The 23,935-nt window shown below is 45.0% G+C and overlaps 1 protein-coding gene and 1 long non-coding RNA gene across 10 annotated transcripts in view; one reads left to right on the top strand and one right to left on the bottom strand.

Annotated features, from left to right (window-relative positions):
* The window catches only part of TBC1D5 (TBC1 domain family member 5), a 557,272-nt gene extending 536,138 nt beyond the window's left edge, over nt 1-21,134 (top strand). For 7 of the 9 annotated variants that reach the window (XM_032259257.1, XM_032259262.1, XM_032259287.1 and 4 more), the window contains 3 exons: nt 10,672-10,751; nt 11,571-11,732; nt 17,072-17,365. In XM_032259257.1, the coding sequence (XP_032115148.1) occupies nt 10,672-10,751; nt 11,571-11,732; nt 17,072-17,365 (536 nt within the window). Of the gene's footprint in view, nt 1-10,671; nt 10,752-11,570; nt 11,733-17,071 lie in introns of all 9 variants that reach the window. The other 2 variants (XM_032259250.1, XM_032259280.1) reach the window with 2 other exon arrangements.
* On the bottom strand, nt 18,046-23,311 carry LOC116537267. The gene is made up of 2 exons (XR_004263052.1): nt 22,491-23,311; nt 18,046-22,408 (listed from the first exon to the last, which is right to left on the bottom strand). It is a non-coding gene; the product is annotated as an uncharacterized LOC116537267 (long non-coding RNA).
* Nucleotides 23,312-23,935: the final 624 nt, after the last annotated feature.

The following is a 23,935-nucleotide window of genomic DNA, read 5'->3' as shown; positions in this document are numbered from 1 at the left end:
CCATCTCCTCAAGAAGCTGAGCTGGGAGGATCACTCCTGCCACTACACTCCAGTCTAGGTGAGAGAGCAAGACCCTATCTCTAAAAAAATAAATAAAAGGGGACCTTTGTTCATTGTTGGTGGGAATGTAAATTGGTAGAACTACTATGGAGAACAGTTTGGAGGTTCCTCAAAAACTGAAAATTAAGCTAACTAAAAATATGATCCTGCAATCCCATTCATGGGTATATACCCAAAAGAAAGGAAATCAGTATACTGAAGAGATGCCTGCACTCCCATGTTTTTTTTTTAAGCACTGTTTACAATAGCTAACATCTGGAAGCAACCTAAGTGTCCATTAACAGACAAATGGATAAAGAAAATGTGGTACGTATAAAGAATGGAGTATTATTCAGACAGAAAAAGAATGAGATCCTGTCATTTGCAACAACATGAATAGAACTAGAGGTCATTATATTGAATGAAATAAGCCAGGCCCAGAAGACAGACTACATGTTCTCACTTACTTGTGGGATCTAAAAATAAAAACGACTGAACTCATGGGGATAGAGTAGAATGATGGTAACACAAAGGATAAATGCTTGAGGTGATGGATACCCCATTCACCCTGATGTTATTATTGTGTGTTACATGCCTGTATAAAAATATCTGATGTAACCAAAAAATATATACACCTACTATGTACTCACAAACATTAAAAAAAAAAAAAATCTAAGATGCCACCTTGATAGGATTCCAATGAGGTAGGTCTAATGTGGGACCTGAAGTTCTCCATTTCTAACAGACTTCGAATGACCTTATATTACTGGCCCTTGACAGATTCTGAGCAGTAAGGAGTAAGAGCACTTAAAATTATTTAGACATGAGTCAGCTAATATATTCATAAACTGTTAACATATTCATAACCCCATGCTTCAAGCATGTGTGCACCTCAACTTTGTGGGCAGAGCTCACTACCTACCCTAGCATTCTGAGATAGCCTGCAATACTCTGAAATTCAGAAGTTATTTTTCAGCCTCTACACCTTGTTCTAGTTGAAGTTGTTTCCCCCTGGTTTTATTATTGGAAGACTTGCAACAATTGGTCAGCATCTTTCTCATACCAGTCCTATACCAATGTCGAAAACCAGTAAGCTACACACTAGCTCATCCCTCTTCAGGCCAGGATGCCACCACTCCAGTAATAGGGCCTCAGTACAGACTGTCCAACTTCCATCAGTTTGCTTTCCATTTTCTGCTTCTTTCCCTTTTTCTTACATGTTTTTCCACAGGAGGAGCCCAAATTGAATTATTTTCTTTCTTTCTTCCAAGTCCATCATCTCTGGTAAACTTACTCTGAGTTCATAGTGTATCAGCATTTTATTTTCTCTCTCTTAACTGCTGGATGTAAATATTGCAAGCTGTATTGAAGGGTGACCACAGTGGCTCCCAGTGGCTGCCGCGGCATTGTAGCATTCCCACAGTGGGTAGCATTCCCACTAAGGGCAGTCCTCACTTAGGCTTCTAGCTTTTCAATAATGTCGTTATTCTTCCAATTCAGTGAGAAAAAGACTTCTGGTTAGTAATAGTATTGTTGGATTTCTTTCTTTTTTTTTTTTGTTATACTTTAAGTTCTGGGGTACATGTGCAGAACGTGCAGGTTTGTTATATAGGTGTACACATGCCGTAGTGGTTTGCTGCACTCCTCAACCCGTCATCTACATTAGGTGTTTCTCCGAATGCTCTCCCTCCCCTAGTCCCCCAGCCCTCAACAGGCCCCGGTGTGTGATATTCCCCTCCCCGTGTCCATGTGTTCTCATTGTTCAGTTCCCACTTATGAGTGAGAACATGCAGTATTTGGTTTTCTGTTCTTGTGTTAGTTTGCTGAGAATCATGGTTTCCAGCTTAATATCTAAATAAAAGTTTGGTCATTTCTAACAATTATAGTCATACTGGGCAGCTTTGCTATGAAGACAAGACTTTACTATAGAAGACGAAAATACACTAAACTCACCAGCCTTCCCAATTTGAAAGGGGCAAATGTCTTTTGTGTCATTTCATTCATGGTAGAGCATTTAACACCACAGCAGGATGAAGCTTATATAATTGTCACATATGACAGCAACTGCCATTAGTTCCTATGTGCCAGATTGAGTGCCTGGTACTTCACAAACAGTATCTCTAATCTCCCACTAAGTCTGCAAGTTGAGTGAGAGTATCCCTAGTGTGCAGTGGAGGAAATTGTAACTCAGCATGCTCTGCATACTTGATGAGAGGTTACACAGTGAGGTAATAGCAGAACCCGGCAGGATTCAGTCCCAGCTCTGTCTGATCCTACAGCCTGTTCTCATCCTTTCATACCAGGCTGCCTCTCCATGTTCTCCAATCCCAACTCTCTCTAGCTAACGATCCAATCACCAGAAAACCCATATACGTCCTCTCTGTGGAAACAGGCTGACTAGCTTGATAGCTCAAGGACTTTGGGGCCACCACGAGCATCTCATGCTGAGGACCAGAGCCTATGAGCAAGGGGAGGTGAAGCCCAAGATTTAAAGACTGATGTTCATTGCCTTGGATCATGTTTACATTCTAGCTGCAGAATGGCACTTAACTGTCACTCAATCTTCATGTCAGCAAAACCTTTATGGCCTGAAATTTACAACATATATATTTATCTTAAGCCCAGTTCAAAGAGTCTTATTTGACTAAATTATGCAATTTTAGGGCAGTCATAGCCAAACTGCTGTCCTATCTCACAGCTCCCAAATGAGGGTATGATGGCAAAACCCCAGATTATTTCATATTACTAAGGCACCAGCTATGTTTCTGTTATTATTTTTAGAAGTACATATTCTGGCAAAGGCTTCTAACCATTACTGGAACTTAGAGACCTTTCAAGTTTAAAAATATATGTGAAGTCTCCTTTTTTGGTTGACCCTAAAGCCATAGCCGTATCATGATTATGACAGATCTTACTGGGAGGTGTCATGCTTCCATGTTGCTCGCTGGCGCACAGGGTGGTAAGTGCTAGGAAAATAATATGCCAAATAGTAGAGAACAGTAAAGATTCAGAACTCTGTGCCAAGCTCACTCAGTCCACTTAAAAGAACTATTTATTGGCCTCAGTAATTGTCTTTATTGTAATACACATATTTGCATAGTCTTACCCTTAGATTTTCCTAAGTAATGTTTCTCTCCCAGTGCTGAGTTTTGGGTCTTCAGCCATTCTGGCAGCTGGATGCCAAAGAGGATCCTTGATTATATTTCTGTGCAGTCTTCTTCATTTTGCTTTTTAAGAAAATTAACTTGGTTCATCAATGAATGTTATTTCTCTTCACCTGCCCCTACCACTTCTCAACCTAAGATCTAGTTAATCATTTAGTATCTCTTAAATCTTTTTCTGGGAAATATCTCACCTACATGTATTCCTTAGGGGATAAAAATCAGCCCTGATGCTAGCAGGAAGGCCCTTGCCTCACACTGGTCACTTACCCAATTACCTGCTCTCTCATGTAAAATCAGGTTCTAGGGGAATGGTGAGGTGGGAAGTGGTAATCTGAAATTGAGTTCAATGTATATGGAAAAGGTAAGTAAAACTTCAGATAGGGAGAGAGAGAACAAGAGAGAATATACCTCTTCAGGAATACCTTCAGTGATGCATAGATTCACATGAAGAAAAGCTGGCTGTCCTCCAGAGCACTAGTGATTTCAGAAACATTAGCAAGGAGCAGTGGGATTTTAAAGTGATATGAATACAATGAATAGAGCACCATACTTAGAATCCGAACACCTTGGGCAACATATTTAGAATGTGGCACCAAAAGTAGAACATTGTAGTTTCAGGAAATTTTCAGTCTCTGAGCCTTATCATTGAATTATTTTCCAAGAGTGAGAAATAAAGCAAGAGGGACCCAACAACTGAGTGCTATTGGAGAGAAGCCTGCTAATAGCAAGCTGATGCTTAGACGTGGTAAGTTTGAGGTGGACTTTGAAAAAAGGCAGGACATGTCACTATAGGGAAGATGGGAGGGACTTCTAGAAGGGGGAATGAATTTGCAAGGACACACAGAGATACACATCATGTATTGGAGGTTACATGATGAATTTTATGCCTTCTCCTAGGGTTCGGACAACTATGGCACAGACATCCCTTTGTCAATGTTCAGCAAAAGCCAGTAGTGGCAAATGACAGGTCTGCCCCTCTGACTAATGGCCACCTCTTCAGCCACGTCACATTGGGCCTGCCTCCCTTAATCCCACCTCTCTATTTTATAATAGTTAGAGTCTCTTATATGAGATTGTTAAAGGTCAGGGTAACTAAATCCTATCAGAGATGAGAAAGCCTCAAAAAACAGAATCCAGATATCCAAATATTTAAGGTACCAAGGGAGGAGAAAACATAGTAAGCAATACCAGTAATTTCAAGACAATATGCAGAAATAGAAAGCTTTGATTATCTTATCTAGACCTCCCAGCAACCTTCTGAGATGGGTATTACTCCCATCTCACTGATGGGTTTAATGACATATAAATATCACATCTCAAGGTCATCAAAACCCAAGCCCTTTGATACCATTGCCAGTGCTCCAAAATGCTCTCATAGAAATGATTGTGTAGTCTATTTTGCATGTAATTGACTTTCTGTTTCTGGCTGACCTCACTTCAGTCAGTTCCACCACAGAATAAAAGGCACTGCATCTCAAGGCAACTGAGTTGGTGCCAGTGACCCATCCTGTACCTCTTCATATCTCTGGTCCCTTTGTTAGTGCCGTACACATAATCGGGGGGCTCAGGAGTCTGAAAGATCTGAAACCCAATCCCAGTTCCACCACTTTCAAGTCGTAAGACCTCAAATAATAGACCTGGCATTTCTGGCCTTGGCTTCCTTTTCTGTAATATATTGACGGTTCTCATCTAGAAGGCTTGTTGAGATAGTGTGGCAACGTGGCACATAGAAATGAGACTACTGGGTGTGGAGCTTCCATAATGACTAGGTGTGGTGCTAGTCACTTGACCTGTGCTGTCTCCCTGATTCTTCACAGTCATCTTATGAGGAGGGTGCTGTTATTACCCCTCAGGCACAAGGAAGTTAAATGCCTTGCCCAGTTCCACCTCTGTTAAAGGCAGATGTTAGTTCTGCTTTTGTCACCTTTCCACTCACTAACCGCGCCCCCCCACCACCACCAAATAAGGCTTGTTACCTTTGCACCAGCCATTTAAAACATGTAGTTGAAAACACTTTTCTTCTCGCATTGAAAAAAATAAAGTTTTCAAGAAATTGAAAAAGTAGTTTGTTTACCATTTTCATTACCCTTAGAGTTAGGGATCTATTTTTGTGCCACTGACATTTCATTAAAAATAGTGGCATCACCATGGGATTGTTACATGAATGAGATTTTTGTGTGTAATTTCCACTGAAGTGGTTAGTTATGTGACATTTTCCCCTTTAGTTTCAGTGCTCCAACATTTATAATACTTAAATGTAAGGAGAATATAAAGAGTGTAATCTTCCTTTTACACAGAAACAAAGAGAAAGATCCTTTATATCAAAATTTATTGTGCCTTTAGCTAGGAGGAGAATTGTGTATTACGTTGGAAATGTAAACATTTTAAGTCATGGAAAGACATAGTTTTCTACTTTTACATGCAGATATAACTTAAAACAGTAGATTGGTTACTGGGAGGTTATATGTAAGTAGAATGTTTGTAAATGCTACCTTATATAGGGGAACTGTTAGGGAATGTATTTCTATGGTCAGTACTTTTAGTAAGATGTAAATTCTTGTATTCAGAACATTTAACAGCCTCTGAAGGTGCCCTTTTGTTTCACTCTGGATTTACCCTAGATTTCTTAAAGTCAGCCTATTCAGCTTAGTTGATTAAAACAAAGGTTTATCCCTGAAATTAAGTGAACAGTTCATATGTACCTGGGTTTTCAGGGAAGAAGGTCCTGGTTTTCATCAGATCCTAAAAGGTGGTCCTTGACTCAGTCCATAAATTAAGGCTAAGGAATTGCGGGATGAGGGTATGCTGGTGGTGATACTACAGTTCTGAGTTCTTCCCTCTACTTGGGTGAACCCACTCTGCACTGCGTTCCACAACGGTGTAGCACATCAGGCCAGAGCATTGTATTCTGCCTGCAGGACAAGATTAGTAGGCTGCATTGTGGTGCCAAGATGGTGCCAGGTTTCTGGGATGGGCTCACATGGCTCTTTGGTGTTTGAGGAAGAGCTTCTGGGTGCCTTCTAGGTCCTTTCCTCTAAAGAAAGCTTTGTGTTCTTGTACATTTCTGGGTTTCATTTTCCACTGGAACCACTGACTGCCCTGTGTGCCCATAGACTGTGACCTAAAAGCCTCTAGTCCTTGTTGCTGCTGGCCATGAGCCCCACTATTACATTGGGGGCAGAAACCAGGCAATGTGGCCAAATCTTTTGTTTTAGGATACGTTCCACAGCAGACTATCAAAGGGACACGCAGGAGACAAAGATCTAGTCAGGGCAGCAGGAAAGCTCACACTGGTTTCTGCAGATTCCCGCTTTGTGCTGGCCTCTGCCCTGTGGGTGTGACCTCCAGGGGCACTTTCTTTAGTTCCTTGAACCCAAGAAGCCCCCTATCCTTCTTTCAAATGTCCTGATGCTCCTGACTTCACCGGCTAAGCTTCCTTTGGGGACCTGAGAGCAGCCCCCTTGCTGCTCTCAACTACCCAGTAGGAGCTGGGAACCTGAGCCCACCTCTCAGCTCGGCAAGGGCAAAATCCACCTCCCTGTCCAGGCACCCAATGCTCTGTGCCATGCTGCCTCTGCCAGCCTTCAGGCCCTCACAGCTCAACCTGAAAAGCTGTAGCAGTCCTGCAAAGTCATCTTTCTCAATCCTCTAAAACAGGGTCCTCACCCCCGGTCCATGACCTGTTAGGAACTGGGCTACACAGCAGAAGGTGAGGGGCACGTGAGCCAGCATTACCACCTGAGCTCCGCCGCCTATCAGATCAGAGGCAGCATCAGATTCTTGTAGGAGTGCAAACCCTATTGTGAACTGTGCATGCGAGGGATCAAGGTTGTGTGCCACTTGTGAGACTCTAGTGCCTGATGATCTGAGGCGGCACAGTTTCATCCCAAAACCATTTCCCCCACCATTTGTGGAAAAATTGTTGTCTATGAAACCAGTCTCTGGTGCCAGAAAGGTTGGGGACTGCTTCTCTAAAAGACCTGCATAACTGGTTCTTGCAGATTTTCTACAGTTGCTTATTGTTAACGTCTTGTTGAGTGGATTCTGTTTTGTTTTATTGAGAGAGAATAAATGGTTATAGGATTTTAAGGAAACAAAAAACATTTGCTCTCTAATTATGTCTGTCATTCCACTCGCATTCAACCTGCTTTCTTATTTTGGAGCAGGCCATTCTAATAGCCAAAACTACAGTCAAGCTTGCACGATAAATGAAAGCTGTTGCTTTTCTGCAACATTTTGTAAGAGGACTTATCACCTGGTTTATGAATTTATTCATATTGAAGATTCTAATAAGTTTTCAGGCTGGAAGCATGTTGATGGTATCAGTCTTTGTCTTGCCCCTTACTGAAAATACTTTTTTGGAAATATTTAGAATAGTAGTGTTTTAATATGCAAGTTTGAAGCGTGTTTTTTCATGTTCATTTATTAATTCATTCCATCAGTCAGTAAATACCTATTGTGTACCTGTAATGCACCAGGCATTATTCTGAGGGCTAGAAATAAAGCTCAGAGCAAGAACATCTTGGAGTTGATATCCTGTTAGGGGGAGCTTGACAGTGAATAAACCAGCAAATACATGCATCAGACAATGACAAGTGCATACAAATACAGTATAATAGATGGTGTGGTAGAGCCTGGAGAGTGATGTGGGGGCTTCTTTAGTCTGGGTGGGCAGGAAGGCTGCTGTGAGGAGACAACACTGGGGCAGAAAGTTGAACAGTAAAGAGAAGCCTGTGTGCATAGATTTGGAACAAGAGCCTGCCTCCAGGCCCAGGGCACAGTGCACTGGCTCTGTCACTGCCAATGTGGGGCACTGAGCAACTGAGAAGTGGTATATTAGCCCTAGTAGCTCTATGGGACCAAGCATGGAATCTAGGAGTCCCGTAGAGACTGGAACAATCTTAAGTGAGTCACTAAGAATGTAGCATGTAAGACATTATAAATGGGGCATTTTTTAACACCGCAAAGAATAAAAAAGATGTTAAAGGAGGGTGAACACATACTCACTGTAGTAATTCTCAAATTGGTGCGTCTACCTCAACATTTTTTTTTTTTTTTTTTTGGCTACTTACAAGCAACTCACTTTTTTTTACTTTTTATATATATTTTATTGCATTTTAGGTTTGGGGGTACATATGAAGAACATGCAAGATTGTTGCATAGGTACATACATGGCAATGTGGTTTGCTGCCTTCCCTCCCACCCCAGTCACCTATATCTGGCATTTCTCCCCATGTTATCCCTCCCCAACTCCCCACCTCCTGCTGTCCCTTCCCTAGTTCCCCCCCACAGACCCCAGTGTGTGATGCTCCCCTCCCTGTGTCCATGTGTTCTCATTGTTCAACACCCACCTATGAGTGAGAACATGCGGTGTTTGATCTTCTGTTCTTGTGTCAGTTTGCTGAGATTGATGATTTCCGAGTTCATCAATGTCCCTACAAAGGACACGAACTCACCATTTTTTATGGCTGCATAGTATTCCATGGTGTATATGTGCCACATTTTCCCTGTCCAGTCTATTATCGATGGGCATTTGGGATGGTTCCAAGTCTTTGCTATTGTAAACAGTGCTGCAGTGAACATTCGTGTGCATGTGTCCTTATAATAGAACGATTTATAATCCTTTGGATATATACCCAGTAATGGGATTACTGGTTCAAATGGAATTTCTATTTCTAGGTCCTTGAGGAATCACCACATTGTCTTCCACAATGGTTGAACTAATTTATACTCCCACCAACAGTGTAAAAGTGTTCCTATTTCTCCACCTCCTCTCCAGCATCTGTTGTCTCCAGATTTTTTAATGATCGCCATTCTAACTAGTGTGAGATGGTATCTCAGTGTAGTTTTGATTTACATTTCTCTAATGACCAGTGATGATGAGCATTTTTTCATATGTTCGTTGGCCTCATATATGTCTTCTTTTGAAAAGTGTCTGTTATATCCTTCGCCCACTTTTGAATGGGCTTGTTTTTTTCTTGTAAATCTGTTTTAGTTCTTTGTAGATTCTGGATATTAGCCCTTTGTCAGATGGGTAGATTGCAAAAATGTTTTCCCATTCTCTTGGTTGCCGATTTACTTTAATGATTGTTTCTTTTTCTGTGCAGAAGCTGTGGAGTTTGATTAGGTCCCATTTGTCTGTTTTGGCTTTTGTTGCCAATGCTTTTGGTGTTTTGGTCATGAAGTCCTTGCCTATGCCTGTGTCCTGAATGGTTTTGCCTAGGTTTTCTTCCAGGGTTTTTATGGTGTTAGGTCTTATGTTTAAGTCTTTAATCCATCTGGAGTTAATTTTAGTGTAAGGTGTCAGGAAGGAGTCCAGTCTCTGCTTTCTGCACATGACTAGCCAGTTTCCCCAACACCATTTATTAAACAAGGAATCATTTCCCCATTGCTTGTTTTGGTCAGGTTTGTCAAAGATCAAATGGTTGTAGATGTGTGGCGTTGCCTCCGAGGCATCTGTTCTGTTCCATTGGTCTATATCTCTGTTTTGGTACCAGTACCATGCTGTTTTGATTGCTGTAGCCTTATATAGTATAGTTTGAAGTTAGGTAGCGTGATGCCTCCAGCTTTGTTCTTTTTGATTAGAATTGACTTAGCTATCTATCAGCATGTTTTTGAAAATGTGTTTTAATTGTGCCCTCCTCCTTCCCTCCACCAACACATTCCCTTGTACGTCCCCAGGAGACTAGGCTTTCACTTCTCCTCCCAACCCCAGTTCCTTCTGAGAGTCCTGCCTCAGAATACCACAGTTCCTCATAGAGCTGTGTGCATCCTGCAGGCACAGGGAAGGCTAAGGACCACTGAGTGTTTAACTTACTGACGGGCAAGCAACTCAGTGTGACACTGAGCCTGATGGTCAGAAGCTGGCTTGGTGGGTCCCTCAGATCAGGTCTGGAGCAAAGACTTCCTGTGTGGTGGCTAAGTCTCCTAGAGGAGACTCCATAGACATGGTCATCTAATGGCAATCAGTAGTGCCATGAGTTTGTCCTCTCATTTTTACTATTATGTTGAAATGGCAACATGTTTTACTGTTATAAATCCTTAAAGATAGTTTCTTTATTAATTTCAGTCACCTGGAAGGAATTGGTCAAATCATTGACCCATGAGGCTATCTAGGAAGCCTTGGCTGAAAAGGTTCCTCCTAGAGATTAGATGAATGGCTCAGGCTGTTGGCTACATCATGTCGACAAGTGGTGCCCAGGTCTCTGGTTGGAAGTGAAGACACATCTGTTACTATGAGAGCACATTCCTGGGACGCTGGAGGGGAGGCTGTGTGTGCCAAGCCCATTGCTGCCCTCTCCAGTCAGCCCTGCAGATTCCCCATCTACAGTTTGCAGAGCATCCTTTGTGGAAATAGTTGCTGTGAGATTTGGCAGAAAACTTCCCAAGCCTGTCTGAAGTTATGGTGTGGCAGCAGGTAAGTTATGCTCAGAGCACGGGTTATAAAATGTCATTCTTCTATTTTCAGTAAATATTCAAGATGTGATATTACAAGAAAATTTGGAAAAAGAAGATCAAATTCTGGTTTCCCTGGCAGGATTAAAACAGGTACGTGCATTGTTCTGGCACTATTTCTTTGTGACCCTCCTGCTGTGGGGAGGGCCCCAGGGCATGGAATACCATGATGTTAGAGCCAGCATCCCCTACCCCTTATTTCCTCCCAGACAGAGCCCATTCTGCATTTCCACCTCTTTTTGCCCCCGCTCCTTCTGACGATTGTATCTGACTAGCTGGCGGCTCATGCTGGTTTTCCATTTCCCACACCTCCCCTTCCTCTCTTACCAAGCCCATTCTGTTTGTTCCTCACCCAAAGCTAGTGTGGGTAGACCAGCATCACGTTCAGTCATTCATCCATGAATTCATGAATGTCTTTGGAGCACAAGTCATAATCGGTACCTATACCATGCCTCAGACCCTCAAGGACCACATTGACCCAAGCCTTGAAGATCTAAATGGGACATATATGTCAGTGAAAAAGAATATGCTGTTTCCAAATGCCTACCTGCTATAAACAGTCCAGCTCGGGTGGAGCCACTTTAGTGACCACAGTATGCAGTGGGGGTGGGTGTCCAGACAAATTGTGCTTCCTGCTTTAAGATAGCTACCAGGTATGTGACTCCTATATCCTACCCAGTGAAAACCTGGCTATTAAATGACCTGACATTTTCCTTGCTCACTGTTAAGTCAGCAGCTTTGATAAAGTTTGATTATTTTTCCCTTTATTTGTTTCTTATGGTAAAACATTAATATTCATACTATAAAAAAGAATTGATGACAAGGCTAGTTTAAATGTCTGAGAGATTCAGTTAACATCTGAAAACAAACTCATCCATTTTTTTCATTTATTTTCTTCTTCTTTGAAAATAGATCAAAGACATTCTAAAAGGTTCCCTGCGTTTTAACCAGAGCCAGCTAGAGGCCGAAGAGAACGAACAGATCACCATTGCGGACAACCACTACTGCTCCAGCGGCCAGGGCCAAGGTCGAGGCCCAGTCCCGAGTGATGAAATGTCTGGGGCTACTAAGCAGGTACGGGAGCTCTGCAACATGAACATGTTACATTAACTCAGAGGGAGTGCATTCACATAAGATCTTCAAAGTTAATATGTACCCTACCAAAGTGACTTCAGATTACCATGTGTGAAGTTCAGCTGTGCAAGCTGTGCACTCTGTGCTGCAGAGGGTGCCATTCACGACGATGATGAGGCAGGTGTCTCCTAGAGTCGTGCGGTGCGTGCCCTGCAAACCTGTACGCAGCAGTGCTGCCTGAGCCTCCCACCATGCCCATTCTGTGGGATAAGAAAGCTAGATCTCTTAGTTATCAGTTAGTTGCCTCCAGCGGACGCCTCTTCTCTGTTAGGAAGTACTGTCTAGGCTTTCCTAATGCTGTCTTAAGTGGATTTCACTTGGCTAGAACCTTTTTTGCAAAATTACTTTCTTGCCGTCTTGGGAAGGACTTCCCATTAATGCCCGCGATCTAGGGCAGGAGTCTGTAAAGGGCTACAGAGTAAGTGTTTCAGGATTTGCAGGCAACATATGGTCATCTACGTCACATATTCATTGTTTTTTTTTTTTCTTTGTATTTTATTTTTGTTTTTATCACACTTTCTCAGCTTGAGGGCTATGCAAAACAGGCCACAGGCTGGATTTGGCCATAGTTTGTTGACCCATACTCTCAGATTGCAACAGTGTGTATCATTTATTCTAAGGCAGAACCACAGAATTTCCCAGCTAGAAAGCATCTTCCTATAGCTTCCTTATGTGCCTACTCCTGCCTGCTCATTTTATCAGTGAGAAAATGAAGGCCAGAGAGACACACATAGGCTTCGAGGCCACGGGCACTTTGCCTGCCAGGCATCATGTTTTAGAAACCCTGCCCCAACCCAGTAAGTTCAGGCTACCATGCTGCCTTGCTGTGCTTTAGCTGATAAATTCTTAATTTTAAAATCAGCTTACAAAGTTTCATCTTGGAAAATGAACATTAGCAAAATATTATCTAAGTCACTTTCTCAAAAACTTGCATTCAGACACTTGTAAATTATTTTTTGTGTGATTTTAAAACAGCAAAATGACATTCGAGTGGGAATGTTTTTCAGTCTTAAGGATGCTTTTCCAAAAGAGAACTCCATGGTTAACTTCCTCTTGAAGCCACAGAAAACGCTCATGGAGTGCTTTGACCCTGCATTTGTAGCCACATGAATGCAGCTATGATGCTGCCAGTTTAATTTCATTTGTTTCTTCACAAACGCTCCTTCTCTGCACAGATGTCTTACTTTTCAATAATCATTTATTTATTCAAATATTACTGAGCGTAGGCCCAAACACAGTGCATTTTTAATTGACGATTTAAAACTTCGGCATAATTTAGTTGAGTGTGTCAATGTACTACAGAAAAAGACATTTTAAAATCACTAATGAATTTGTTAAATTTAAAACTTATTATACTTTGCAGTTGTCATCAGTGGTTTCTGTATTTGTAAGAGCCTACCAGTGACCACTGCTGCCCCGGTGGACCCCTCTATGCACACCCAAGATAAGCTAGCCACGAGATGTGTCTGCCGTGAATGAAACTGTGTCCTTGTTCTGGCAGGGCCTCATCACATGCAGCATCCAAGAGACACTGCACCTCTGCGTGTGCTTCTGAGACAGAGTCAGCCCTTCCTGGGCCTAAAGACCACACAAGTGAAAATAAAATGGCTTCTCTTCTCTATCTCTTCCCTGCATGACCCCTCCCCATAGCTATTAGCAGTTTATACAAAGCCAGTACTCCTGAAAATGGTTTTACTGAAGAGAGAAATAGGGAAACAGTGCTCTCTCCTCTCTCCTTCAGAGAAATACTGAAATTTCTTGAGAGAATTCCTGAATTCAAGCAAGCAGGTGCATAGGGCCTTCCACTGCAAAGCCCAAGGATCCAGGCTAGGCTGATAAGGGGCCAGGGGGGCTACCAGGCATGAGATAGCTGCCAAGCACCCACCTTCTCCCTGCAGGAGCTAACTCATCCGTGCTTGGAGCTGGCTAAGCTTTCCTTCTCACTGCTTGTGGGAGGAGGTACAGAGGGCTGTCAACAGGCAACCTTCAGTAACATGCCTCCCAAGAGAGCCAAGTAGAAGTTCCGAAGGCTTCCAGGGCCTGCTGTTCCAGGAACTGGGTGTCCAAGGCTACGGGATATATCCCCTGCTCTCTTGAGCTTCCAGTTGTAAAGAGCCAGGGCCTAGGGGAACAGTGCTAGGCAGTTTCTTGACACATCGGAGATGTAAGCACTACATGTTGGGTTTGTGATGGGTTGTGCCATAGCACATTCCTAACTTAGGGATGGGTTTTCGTTGCTTTCTTGGTTAATCAGTAAATAATGTGTAAAAAGATAGTGCAGAAGGACCAGGATCCCCCACCTGGGGACAAATCGCTCATGGTCCTCCTGCCGATGCCCTTCCTCATCAGCAACTGTGAAGTGTTCTTCCTTTGTGGGAATTCACATGCCGTGCTCCTGACTGTGAGGTTGGTGTGACATGCTGTTCTGTTTGGTTTACAATCTTACCTCCAGCTCGGAAAATAGCAGTCTTATGAAATTGTATTCTATAGAGTGAGAGGAGCCACACGCTATCTGTCCCATCTTAGCATCTATCCTCACACATTCCTTTGGGAAGTATTTGATAAGCTAACTCGAATCAACTGCAGTAGAAGGAGGACTTTGTGGGACCCTGGATTCATTAGTCAAGCAGCCCATCACTTGCTTTTCTGCTTCTCGGGTACGGTTTTAATTTGCCTATTGTCTAATATTACAGCCACTAGCCACATATCTATTTAAAATTAAATTTAAAATGTACTAAAATTTAATAGAACTAAAAATTCAGTTCCTCAGTCACACTAGCCACTTTTCAAGTGTTTGGTACCCACCTGTGGCTAGCAGGCAGGTGGGTAGGGGCTGCTGTATTGGGTAGTGCAGATAGAGAATACTTCCGTCATCATGGAAAATGTCTGTTGAACAGTGCTGATCTATAGTTGGGCTCACCTGCATCTACAGCCATCCTGAACTCAAGCTATGAAATGAGGTAGGTCTGGGAAGATGGCAGGAAGCGGGTAAAAGGAATATGTGTTGTGACGATCCTGGCTAGTTTTAGGCAGGACTGACAGGTTGAAAACTTTTTCTTGCATGTATCTGGTAAAAAGAGAGGACTGACGTAGGGATTCACAAAACTTCTGTAAATGTTACAGTGGTACCAGATAGTGGTCAAGGCTGCTAGGGAAGTCCATAAAGACGTCAATGCTGTGTCTAGAAACAAATTCTAGGTGGGAGTTCAGAAGGGTGGGGTCTTTTGTTGTGGTTTGTGACATTGGCCAAGCTACCGGGTCTCCTATTTGGGGTTCTTTTCTTGATTTGTAATGCAAAGGGGCAAGGAAGGGGTTCAGTAAAAGAAAATGGTTGTTAAGGCCCTGTCAGCTCTAACTTGCTTTGTCCAAGGCAGCCCGTGACCCTCATCTGGGAATTGGGGGAAGCATGCCAGATAACTAGAGTAATGGTAGAAACTATCTTTACTTTTAGTCATGGGCTTTGAAAAGTGTTTCTCCACTTGAGAATCTTACTGACATCTTCACTGTAAAGGAGAATAAGTGATCTCAGTATCTCTGAAGTAGAGGCACCACTCTAAAAAAAAATAGGCCCTGCTAAACGTGCCCTTTTATTTTCAACCTAGGATAAGCTCTACCAATTAGCATTCCAGCCCTGTGTTGTGGTGAGAGGTCAAGATTTTCACTGTTTACAATGCAGTACAACTGTCCTATGAACAAAGTGTCTGCACTCTGGAAGAAGTCAAATGTAGGGCCTGTGTTGATTCCCCAGCAGCTTTCAATGCACACCACATGTGTGGGGGGAGGAGAAGCCCCACCCCACAAAGGCAGGATGGCTCTGACCAGGTGCACCTTACATGGGGATAGTCATGGGGAAGAGGTTTGAGTTCTTTTTCTCCAACTCAGACAAAAAGGTAGTCCTTCTCTATCAAACAGCTCTGGTGCCATTTGTGATCACATCACCTGCTAACAGTGCTGTGTGCTATGTTTTTCTTCACTTGTGTAGGAGTTAACATGTTAATAGAATGTTAGCACCTTTAGAACCTGAGATGAACAACCTTAAGGCCTGTTACAGCTCTGTGATCTTAAAGGCCAATTCTGTTTCTGTTCTCCAACTGAATATCCTAAAGGCCAGTGAATCATCAGAGGTGGAAGGTCCCTGAGCCATTATTTAGCCACTCGCCCCCCACATCACTGAGGAGGACATGAGATTTAGAGAAGGGCCTGTCAGTCAGGGCTCAAGGCCAGATTTCCCTCAAAGCTGATACTCATTCCCCTTCTTGGCTCTGCACACAGCCCACAGAGGCCTAGGCCTTGCCAGTCTGGAGGCCCAAGGACTCAGGAGACACTTCCAGTCAAGGGACTCCATATATGTCATTAGACTTGAGACCCCAGCACTAGACTTCACCCATGCTGTGGGGAGGGTAGGCAGGCAGGGCGAGGGAGGCAGGTGTGGGCACTCCACTTACAGCACCACTGGGTGAGGTGTTGTTTCTGTCAGGCTGGCACTGGATGTCCTTGTGACCAAGGGACACTATGTGTCCTTGTTTGACACTATAGTTTGACACTATGACTTTGCTACCCAAAACCTTTACCTGTGTTTGTGGATGTTAACTTTATTAAGTTAAAAAATTAAAAGCTACTCATAATTGCTTAGAAAATAATTGTAGAGTATAGCAATTCTATCTCTATACTTTTTGCCATTATACTTTGCAATTGCCATTTTCAGTTTTCACATTTGTAGAACGTACTGGTTACCGCCATTACTTCAGGAGACCCCCGTGTGCTACCCAAGATGAGCTAGCAGTGAGATCTATATGAGATGAAATACATCAGGCCTTCTGAAGGCTGTCCTTCTAGCCAGTAATAAAATCACTCCCGATCTGGCAACTCACATTAGGGAGCCAGCAGCTCACATGTCATCTCACTATATCACGACAGCACATTAGGAGGAAGACACTGTCTTTACCCCTGTTTCAGATGAGAGTGAAGGTTCAAGGAGGATGGATGATTTGCATGGCAGAGTCCCACCTGAGGCTGAAGCTTATCAGACAGGAGCTTTACTTTGTTCCCCCAGGGAAGCCAGCATTTGGCTTCAGAGGGGCTCACAAGATGCTGCTGGCCCTGCACCACTGGTAAAAGCGTGGGCCTCAGGGCAGCCGGCCAAACACTGTCTTTCAAGGTCAAATGGAGGGTGAGGTGGCCTAGCTTTCCATGGTGCGTTCCCCAGTCACAGGGCCGTCCACTCCATTCTTTGCCGGTTTCTTCTTTCATCCATCTGTACTTCTAACTGTACGTTACAGGCCTCTTCAGAAATGCCAGGGTGCACCGATAGAGGGAGTTCAGATGACTTCATCCTGATTTCCAAAGATGATGATGGAAGCGGTGCCAGGGGCTCCTTCTCTGGGCAGGCCCAGCCTCTTCGCACTCTCAGAAGCACCTCTGGGAAAAGCCAGACCCCAGCCTACTCCCCACTGGTGTTCTCAGACCCACTGATGGGCTCAGTCTCAGCTTCCTCCAGCAACCCCAGCTCCAGCCCTGATGACGACAGCAGCAAGGACTCTGGCTTCACCATCGTGAGTCCCCTGGACATCTGACCACAGGGCCCAATCCTATCCCACAGGGATGCAGCCACCCTTCAGTCCCTGGTCCCAAGCCCAGATTGAGGCTCACCCAGTGGAGACCCCTCTGAAAGCACTGCTTCCTTCCCAGCATGCAGTTGGCATTGGTCCAGCCCTTTGAAACCCCTGAGAGAGAAGCATATATGGCCACAAAGCACACAGGCTTAAGTTTGCCAAATACAGACAGGGCTTTCTGGGCCCTTACCTAACCCCCACCCCACTCATGCTCTGAGTTAAGAGCTGAGTTATGTACTCAGTATCACACTGACAGTTAGGAAAGACCAAATCACAATTACGATCACTTTTCCTCTGTCCCCTTCTCCCCAACTAAGGGTGTGACAACTCCATCAGTTATACTTAGGAGGAGGAGAATAGTTATTTTCTTATCTTTATCCCTCAAAGCATCAGACATAGGAAAATTGGTTTATACCAAGAAAGCTTCCTCTGTGGAAATCTATCTCAGCCCACTTTATTCCTACATTGGGAAGCCATATCACAGAGCTAAATGCAATAGAATGAACTAGAACTAGTGGATTTTAGGGCTGAGGAAAAAAATTTAAAAAAATTACTGACCTCTCAGAGTTATAATGATCTCTGGAAACAGGGTCAAAACTTAGGAACCATATTTAGGTATGATGTAGTGTTAGTTTTTTTGATGTATTAAAGAATGCATCTGCAATCCTTAGGCCATATCAACTTTGGCCATCACTGTCTCTCCTTAAACAATTTTGCTTCACCTTTTAGAATCTTCCATAGCCAGAAAACAAGGTTATTATAAGCTAGTTTTTGCTGCACTGATTTCAAAAGATGTAAGAATATTACTGTCCTTCAAATGGAAAATGTAACCTTGACTTTATGGGATAAACATCTTTCAGGCAGTTTTCTAGTTAAGTTTCTCTGGTTTCAAAGCCGTATATACCCGTCAACTGAAGCAGAAAGGGAAAAACCCAAGTTTATTCCCACCCAAAGTCAGAATGCCTCATTGGCCTTAAAGGAGCAGTCATAAGACTTAGAGAATTGGACCTAGAGTCCCTTCTGTGGGGAATAAGGATACCTAGAAAACATTCCAGATGCCAAGAGGATGCAGGATTTCTACACAACCCCTTCCTTTCTTGGCAGTCAAGTGTAGGAACTGCAGGGCCTGTGCTCAGCTATGAACCCTGCATCCTGGGTGCCACTGCCAGGACCGGGTCTGACATGCCAGTGCCTTCCTGGGCTCAGCACAGATTAGAGACTCTCCCCCTTGTTGGCTGGCACCATAAAAAACCATGATGGGCACAGGGCATCACATGAACTGTTTTTCTACTTAAAGATGATCCCTGGAAAGGATACTTTTCCTCTCCTTTGCCTGCACAGGAATTCTAACAGGAATGGGTGAGGATGGCAGAGGGACACAGGGCCTGTCTTACCTCCATCAGGGAGAGCAAACATGCCACGGCTGACTGGCTCTTTGCGCCTGTCCTCAGAGGATGGTGAGGCAGCTTGGCAGTGGAGGCCTTCATGGTAACAAAGGAAAGCTCATTATAAAGGAACAGACATTGTTTACATCCCTCCCACTGCTAACCTTATATTTCTCCATAGACAAATATGATAATGACATGATTTTCCACCTGCCCTCCAAGAAAATGGTGACTCGCTCCCAAGTCAATTACTGTGGAGAGCGTTCTAATTAGCTCTGCAATTTGTTCTTAAACTCTAGCAGGGAAATCTCCTCTTAACCACATCAACATGTATGGTGAATAATAACACTGGTTTTGCCAGATAACAGGTAGTGTGCCTTCCACCATTGAGCAATTGCCTGGCATATGCACACTGTAGCTCCCTGGCTTTTGGCTCTGAGCGTTCCTCTCAGCACCTCTGAGTAAGCTGCTGCCAAGCACATGTCCCCATGACAACACTTTGTAAGCAGTGGGTGCCCCCATACAGTGAGTGACCTTGCAACTGTGCAGGGTTACCACTGGTCACTTTCTCACCTTGGGAAGGTGTCAGAGTTTTCACTACTAAAGTGAGAGGTGTAGAGCTGTTCCCACCAGGCCTCTGGGACAGATTGGAAAGGACCACAGAGCTGGCCATCCCTGGGGAGCTGGGCCACTGTCATCTGCTGACCTTTAGTATTTCCTTTGCCCTAGAGCTAGAGTCATGATAGCTGAGGGTCACTGGCCCTGCAAGAGCCACTAGGCACCCACCATGTCAATAAGGCTCTCTGCTGGCTCATTGCAGTCGGCTGGGTGTTCATAGTCACTGAAAACTCCCAGCCCTGCTTCGCACTAGAGGCAGGTGCTCTCGGTTCTCTCCATCCTGTGCTGTGTTGGTGGCATGTGAGGTCCAATGGCTTCACTCAGAGATATTGCTTCTGTGGCCCCTACAAGCTCACCCCCTCCTTGGAGGAGGGAGATATACAAGGACAGTGGGTCATGGACAGTACCAGCCTCAAATTCCCACAGGCTCATAACTCAGATAATTGTATTACTGTCTTATGGTTTTTAAGCAATTTTTTTTTAATTCTTCATAGTTATTAGTTACAGTGCTATTAAAGAATATGTGTTCCTTTTTATTATTTTATCAGGTGCTTAGTTTAATTGCACATTTTTTAAATCCTGAATATATTTTGTTAACAAATGTGGTAATCAGTGGAACCCCTCTTATGTTTTGATTATTAGCAGTTAAATACATTTTGTATACATGAAGCTTAGATTAATTCCCATCATCATCTCTTTTTTTATATATGTCTGTCTGTGTTTCATGCATTCCTCTTTGATCAGATTGGAATTTGAGTTAAAATTTAGCTCTGTATATTACATGTGAGAGTTACAGACTAGCAAATCATAATGACTTTGCCTTACCTCAAGCATATGCCATGGGGTCGGATAACATGGTAAACATTTAGTTACACTGGATTCCTCTTCCAGAGCTGACCTCCTGCTAATGTTCAGTGGTAACTGCAATCTGGAAATAAATAATATCACTGCAGAATGAATGTGACTCCAAAAATAAACCAGGACCTCCCTGTGATTTGCCTTGTCTGCAGATGACGGATTGACTCTTGTGCTGTCAGCCCTGGGGTTGCTAAGGAAGCTGCCTCAGGAGGGTTAGTTGCCTGCTCTACTCTGTCAGAGATGCTAAACAAATATCAAACGCTGTGGCAGTCATGCTGGCCTCCTAATAATAACCTGTCAGAGTTGATGCACATTATTTTTGTTTTTATTTTTTTAAGAAACTGCCCCAAGGATTCATTATAGAACAGGAGTGTGTATCGAGGACTTAGCTCCCCACATAGAAGTGGCCATTCTGTGGCAGCCACAACCAATTCCATCCCTCCTTTCCTGAGGACACACACCTGGCCCCTGGGCCCTTCCCCATGTGTCAAGGAGGGGGTGTGGGGGAGGCTGTGAAGTGGAGTGAGGAGGCCAGATGCATTGAGGATGCATGTGGCAAGCTAGGCTTCCTTCTCAAAGGCCAGACTGTTTTCTCAGTGTTACTTTCTAAAGCTCTCTTTTTATAGTATTAAAAAGATATATAAGGTTCATATAAACAGGATTGAGACCACTTTGATGTAAAAGCTGTCATAGTAGTTTTTCTCACAGTGGCACAATTCATTTGATTGATGGAATACTCAGTAATGCCATTTATGTCCTATCACTTTTTTCTCATCCATCTTTATGCTATAACTCATATTGATTTAAGAATGATTTCTCTTTTTGGCAAAGTGATCCCATTCAATATGGTTATAATAAAAGACTAATGTAAAACTGAGACTGTAGCTTGACTTGTTTCAGGCCATGCATGGCGGCGCAAGGTGCTGACCAGGCCCGGCCCAGAGGAGTCCCTCGCAGGGCATTGTCAGGTGGGGCATGGTCAATGGGACTGTGCCCCAGCCTGGAAGCAGAGGTCGGTCCAGCCTCACTGCACACTGGGCAGGTCCTAGGCCTGGCTCAGGACTCACACCCAACTCTGACATTCCCTTCCTCTCTAACTTGGGCTAGTTTGTTAACTTCTGGGGCCTCAGTTACCTTATCTGCAAACAGAAGATAATAGTAGTACATAGTTCATAGAGCATGGTAAGGATTGAAGAGGATAACAATTTAAAGTACTTAGCACAGAGCCTGACATACCATGAAATGCAGGAGTTTCAAAGATGCTTAATTCTGGAAGGGCCCCTGGAGGTCATATAGTCCTACCCTGACCATTGACAGCCAGGACCTCAGAGGCTGCTGGAAGGCCCAGGTCCCACCCTGAGGCAGCCCTGCTCGGCCCACTGGTCCAAGAGATCATTGGCGAGGGCCGCCCCAGTGGCTTGCTGTCCATCTCCCTACTCTCCACAGAGCACCAGGTTTGCCCTGGTAGCCGTACTTCCACCCATCCAGTGGGGATCTGATGAAAAGGCCACAGGTGAGGATGGGGGAAAAGTGAGTATACTCAAGTGACAAGCTAGGAGGGATGGGGAGGGGGATCTCTATAGCTTAGGCAGAGCCATGAAGCCAATGGCACCTTTGTGCCTGGGCCCATCTCTAGCCTGGACCTCTGTCCCCAACCCAGCCAGCAGGTAGCTTTTCCTCTTGTGGGGCACAGCCCCTCCTCATGTTCTACCATCAAAAGGTTGGAGGGCCTGGTGCACTCCTCAGATGGCTCTTGCTAGTGAGGGTGACCCCACCTTCCTCAGATCAGCGACAGCCACACATGCACTGGCATCCCTCACAGGGCTTCAGGAGTGCCTCGCCCATGTGCCTTGGGCATGACCACTTCAGCACTTCTGAAACCTCCTCCTGCCCTCCCTGCACCTCTCCACCTGAGGTTGGGCTCCTGGCCCTAGAAAGTTGCTGTGCCAGTGAGGGAATGACACCTCCTGGAAGCAGTTCCCATCCAGAGGTTGAGAAGTCAATACATAACTACCCAGGCCCCTACCTCCTGGCTGGAGTCACCCTGATGTGAGTGCTGGCGGCTTCCCAGGGCTTCCCTGCAGGGTTAAGCTCTAGGTGCTCTTGAATCTTCCCTCAGGATCAGCTTCTTGGGGAACTCAACCTAAGGGGCTGTGCCCCACAAGAGGAAAAGCTACCTGCTGGCTGGGTCGGGGACAGAGGCCCAGGTTGAGTTCCTGGTCAACCTAAGACACCCTAGACACCCTCCTTCCTGGGCCCCTTTTCCAGGCAGAAGGGTTGTCCCTGGCTCACCTCCAAGCCAGGGGTGAGTGGGAAGAGGGTGCAGGACGTCAGGTGGGCCCAGAGTCCTCACAGATGAGGGCTGTGCTGAGACTGCTTCTCTGGTGTCTGTGGTTCTTCAAGGGCCAAGGCAGCCCCTCTGTGTGAGTTCTTGCTCCCAGCCCTGCCAAGTTGCGCCCTCTCACAAGTGAACATCACCCATAGCTGATCAGGCCCTGCTGGAGGAGCTTCTGACAGCTCCATTTCAGTTAGTAATTTCCCTCTGCCTCAGCCAGCAATCTTAGCCTTTTAAGGACATGTGTGCGTCACCAGTAACTTCTGCGCTCTGAGCGGTGTATCTGCTGGTGAGGGGACAGACGACACCGACCCAGAGAAGTGACACCGGCCCAGAGGGTCCGTTCAATATCGGGCCACTTGTTCCCCCAGCACATGTGACTGGACACCCTCAAAGTGTGAGACTACACACAAAATGCCCCTCAAATTGCCAGGATTGGCTGGAATAGACATGTTCCTATACGAGGAACAAACACCAAAAGAAAAAAAATTAAATACTAAGGAAGCCCAGAGGAAATCCTCTATGCAGCCTGGGAGGGGTCCCAGGAGACTGCAGAGGTGGGTGGGGGTGAGTAGGGCCCTGCGTGAGCCTGCGGTCCTGCCCTCTGCGGTGAGCCACTCCCACTTCCTGCTCAACAAATGCTAGAAACCAAGTTGAGGGGAGGACTTAGAGCAGCCAGGCAGCTGCATTTTCCCACAAGCACTTGCAGAAATGGGGATGGCCCCTCAAGAAGGGCTTGATGCTGCCCAGCCATTCGGTGACAGCCAACAGAGTGCACAGGCCGGGCCAGCTGTGAAGCCCTGGTAGGTTCCGAGGGCATGCCACCGACCCATCATCTGGGCTGTAGCCCCAGCAGCTGCCTGGCAGCAGGAGCCCCTCCCATGTGTCAGACTCAGAAAAGTGAAGACATATTTAACGAGGTGTAAGAATGAGTGAAAGGGTGATGGGGCTGCAGGGGATGTCATCCGCAGGCCCCCACAGGGTGCTGTGAAGGGCGGGCAACCAGCAAAGGCCATGGTATAAAGAGATCGTCATTCAGTGCCTTTCCGACAGCATGCCTGGCCCTCAACATCCCTCCCTCCTGCCCCTCAGTTCTGCCCCTGGTCCTGAGCTACCCAACTGCCAACACCAGGGCCCCAGTGGTCCATACACAGCTTCCTGGCCCTCAGACCATCCCACAGCCTGGTCAGAGCCTTCCCTATCCCAGCACAGAGAAGGCCTCGTTCCCACTGTCAGGTCTGGCCGGTAGCTACGTTCCTCCGACTCCAGCTCACCTCAGCCCCTCACCTGGAAGCAGATCTCACCAAGAGTCCCTCCGAGCCCTCAGGATGACAG

Source organism: Sapajus apella, unplaced genomic scaffold, assembly GCF_009761245.1.
Source record: "Sapajus apella isolate SASKATOON/1434 unplaced genomic scaffold, GSC_monkey_1.0 scaffold4, whole genome shotgun sequence".
NCBI classification, from domain to species: Eukaryota; Metazoa; Chordata; class Mammalia; order Primates; family Cebidae; genus Sapajus; species Sapajus apella.
This window is presented reverse-complemented; position numbering and strand designations above follow the sequence as displayed.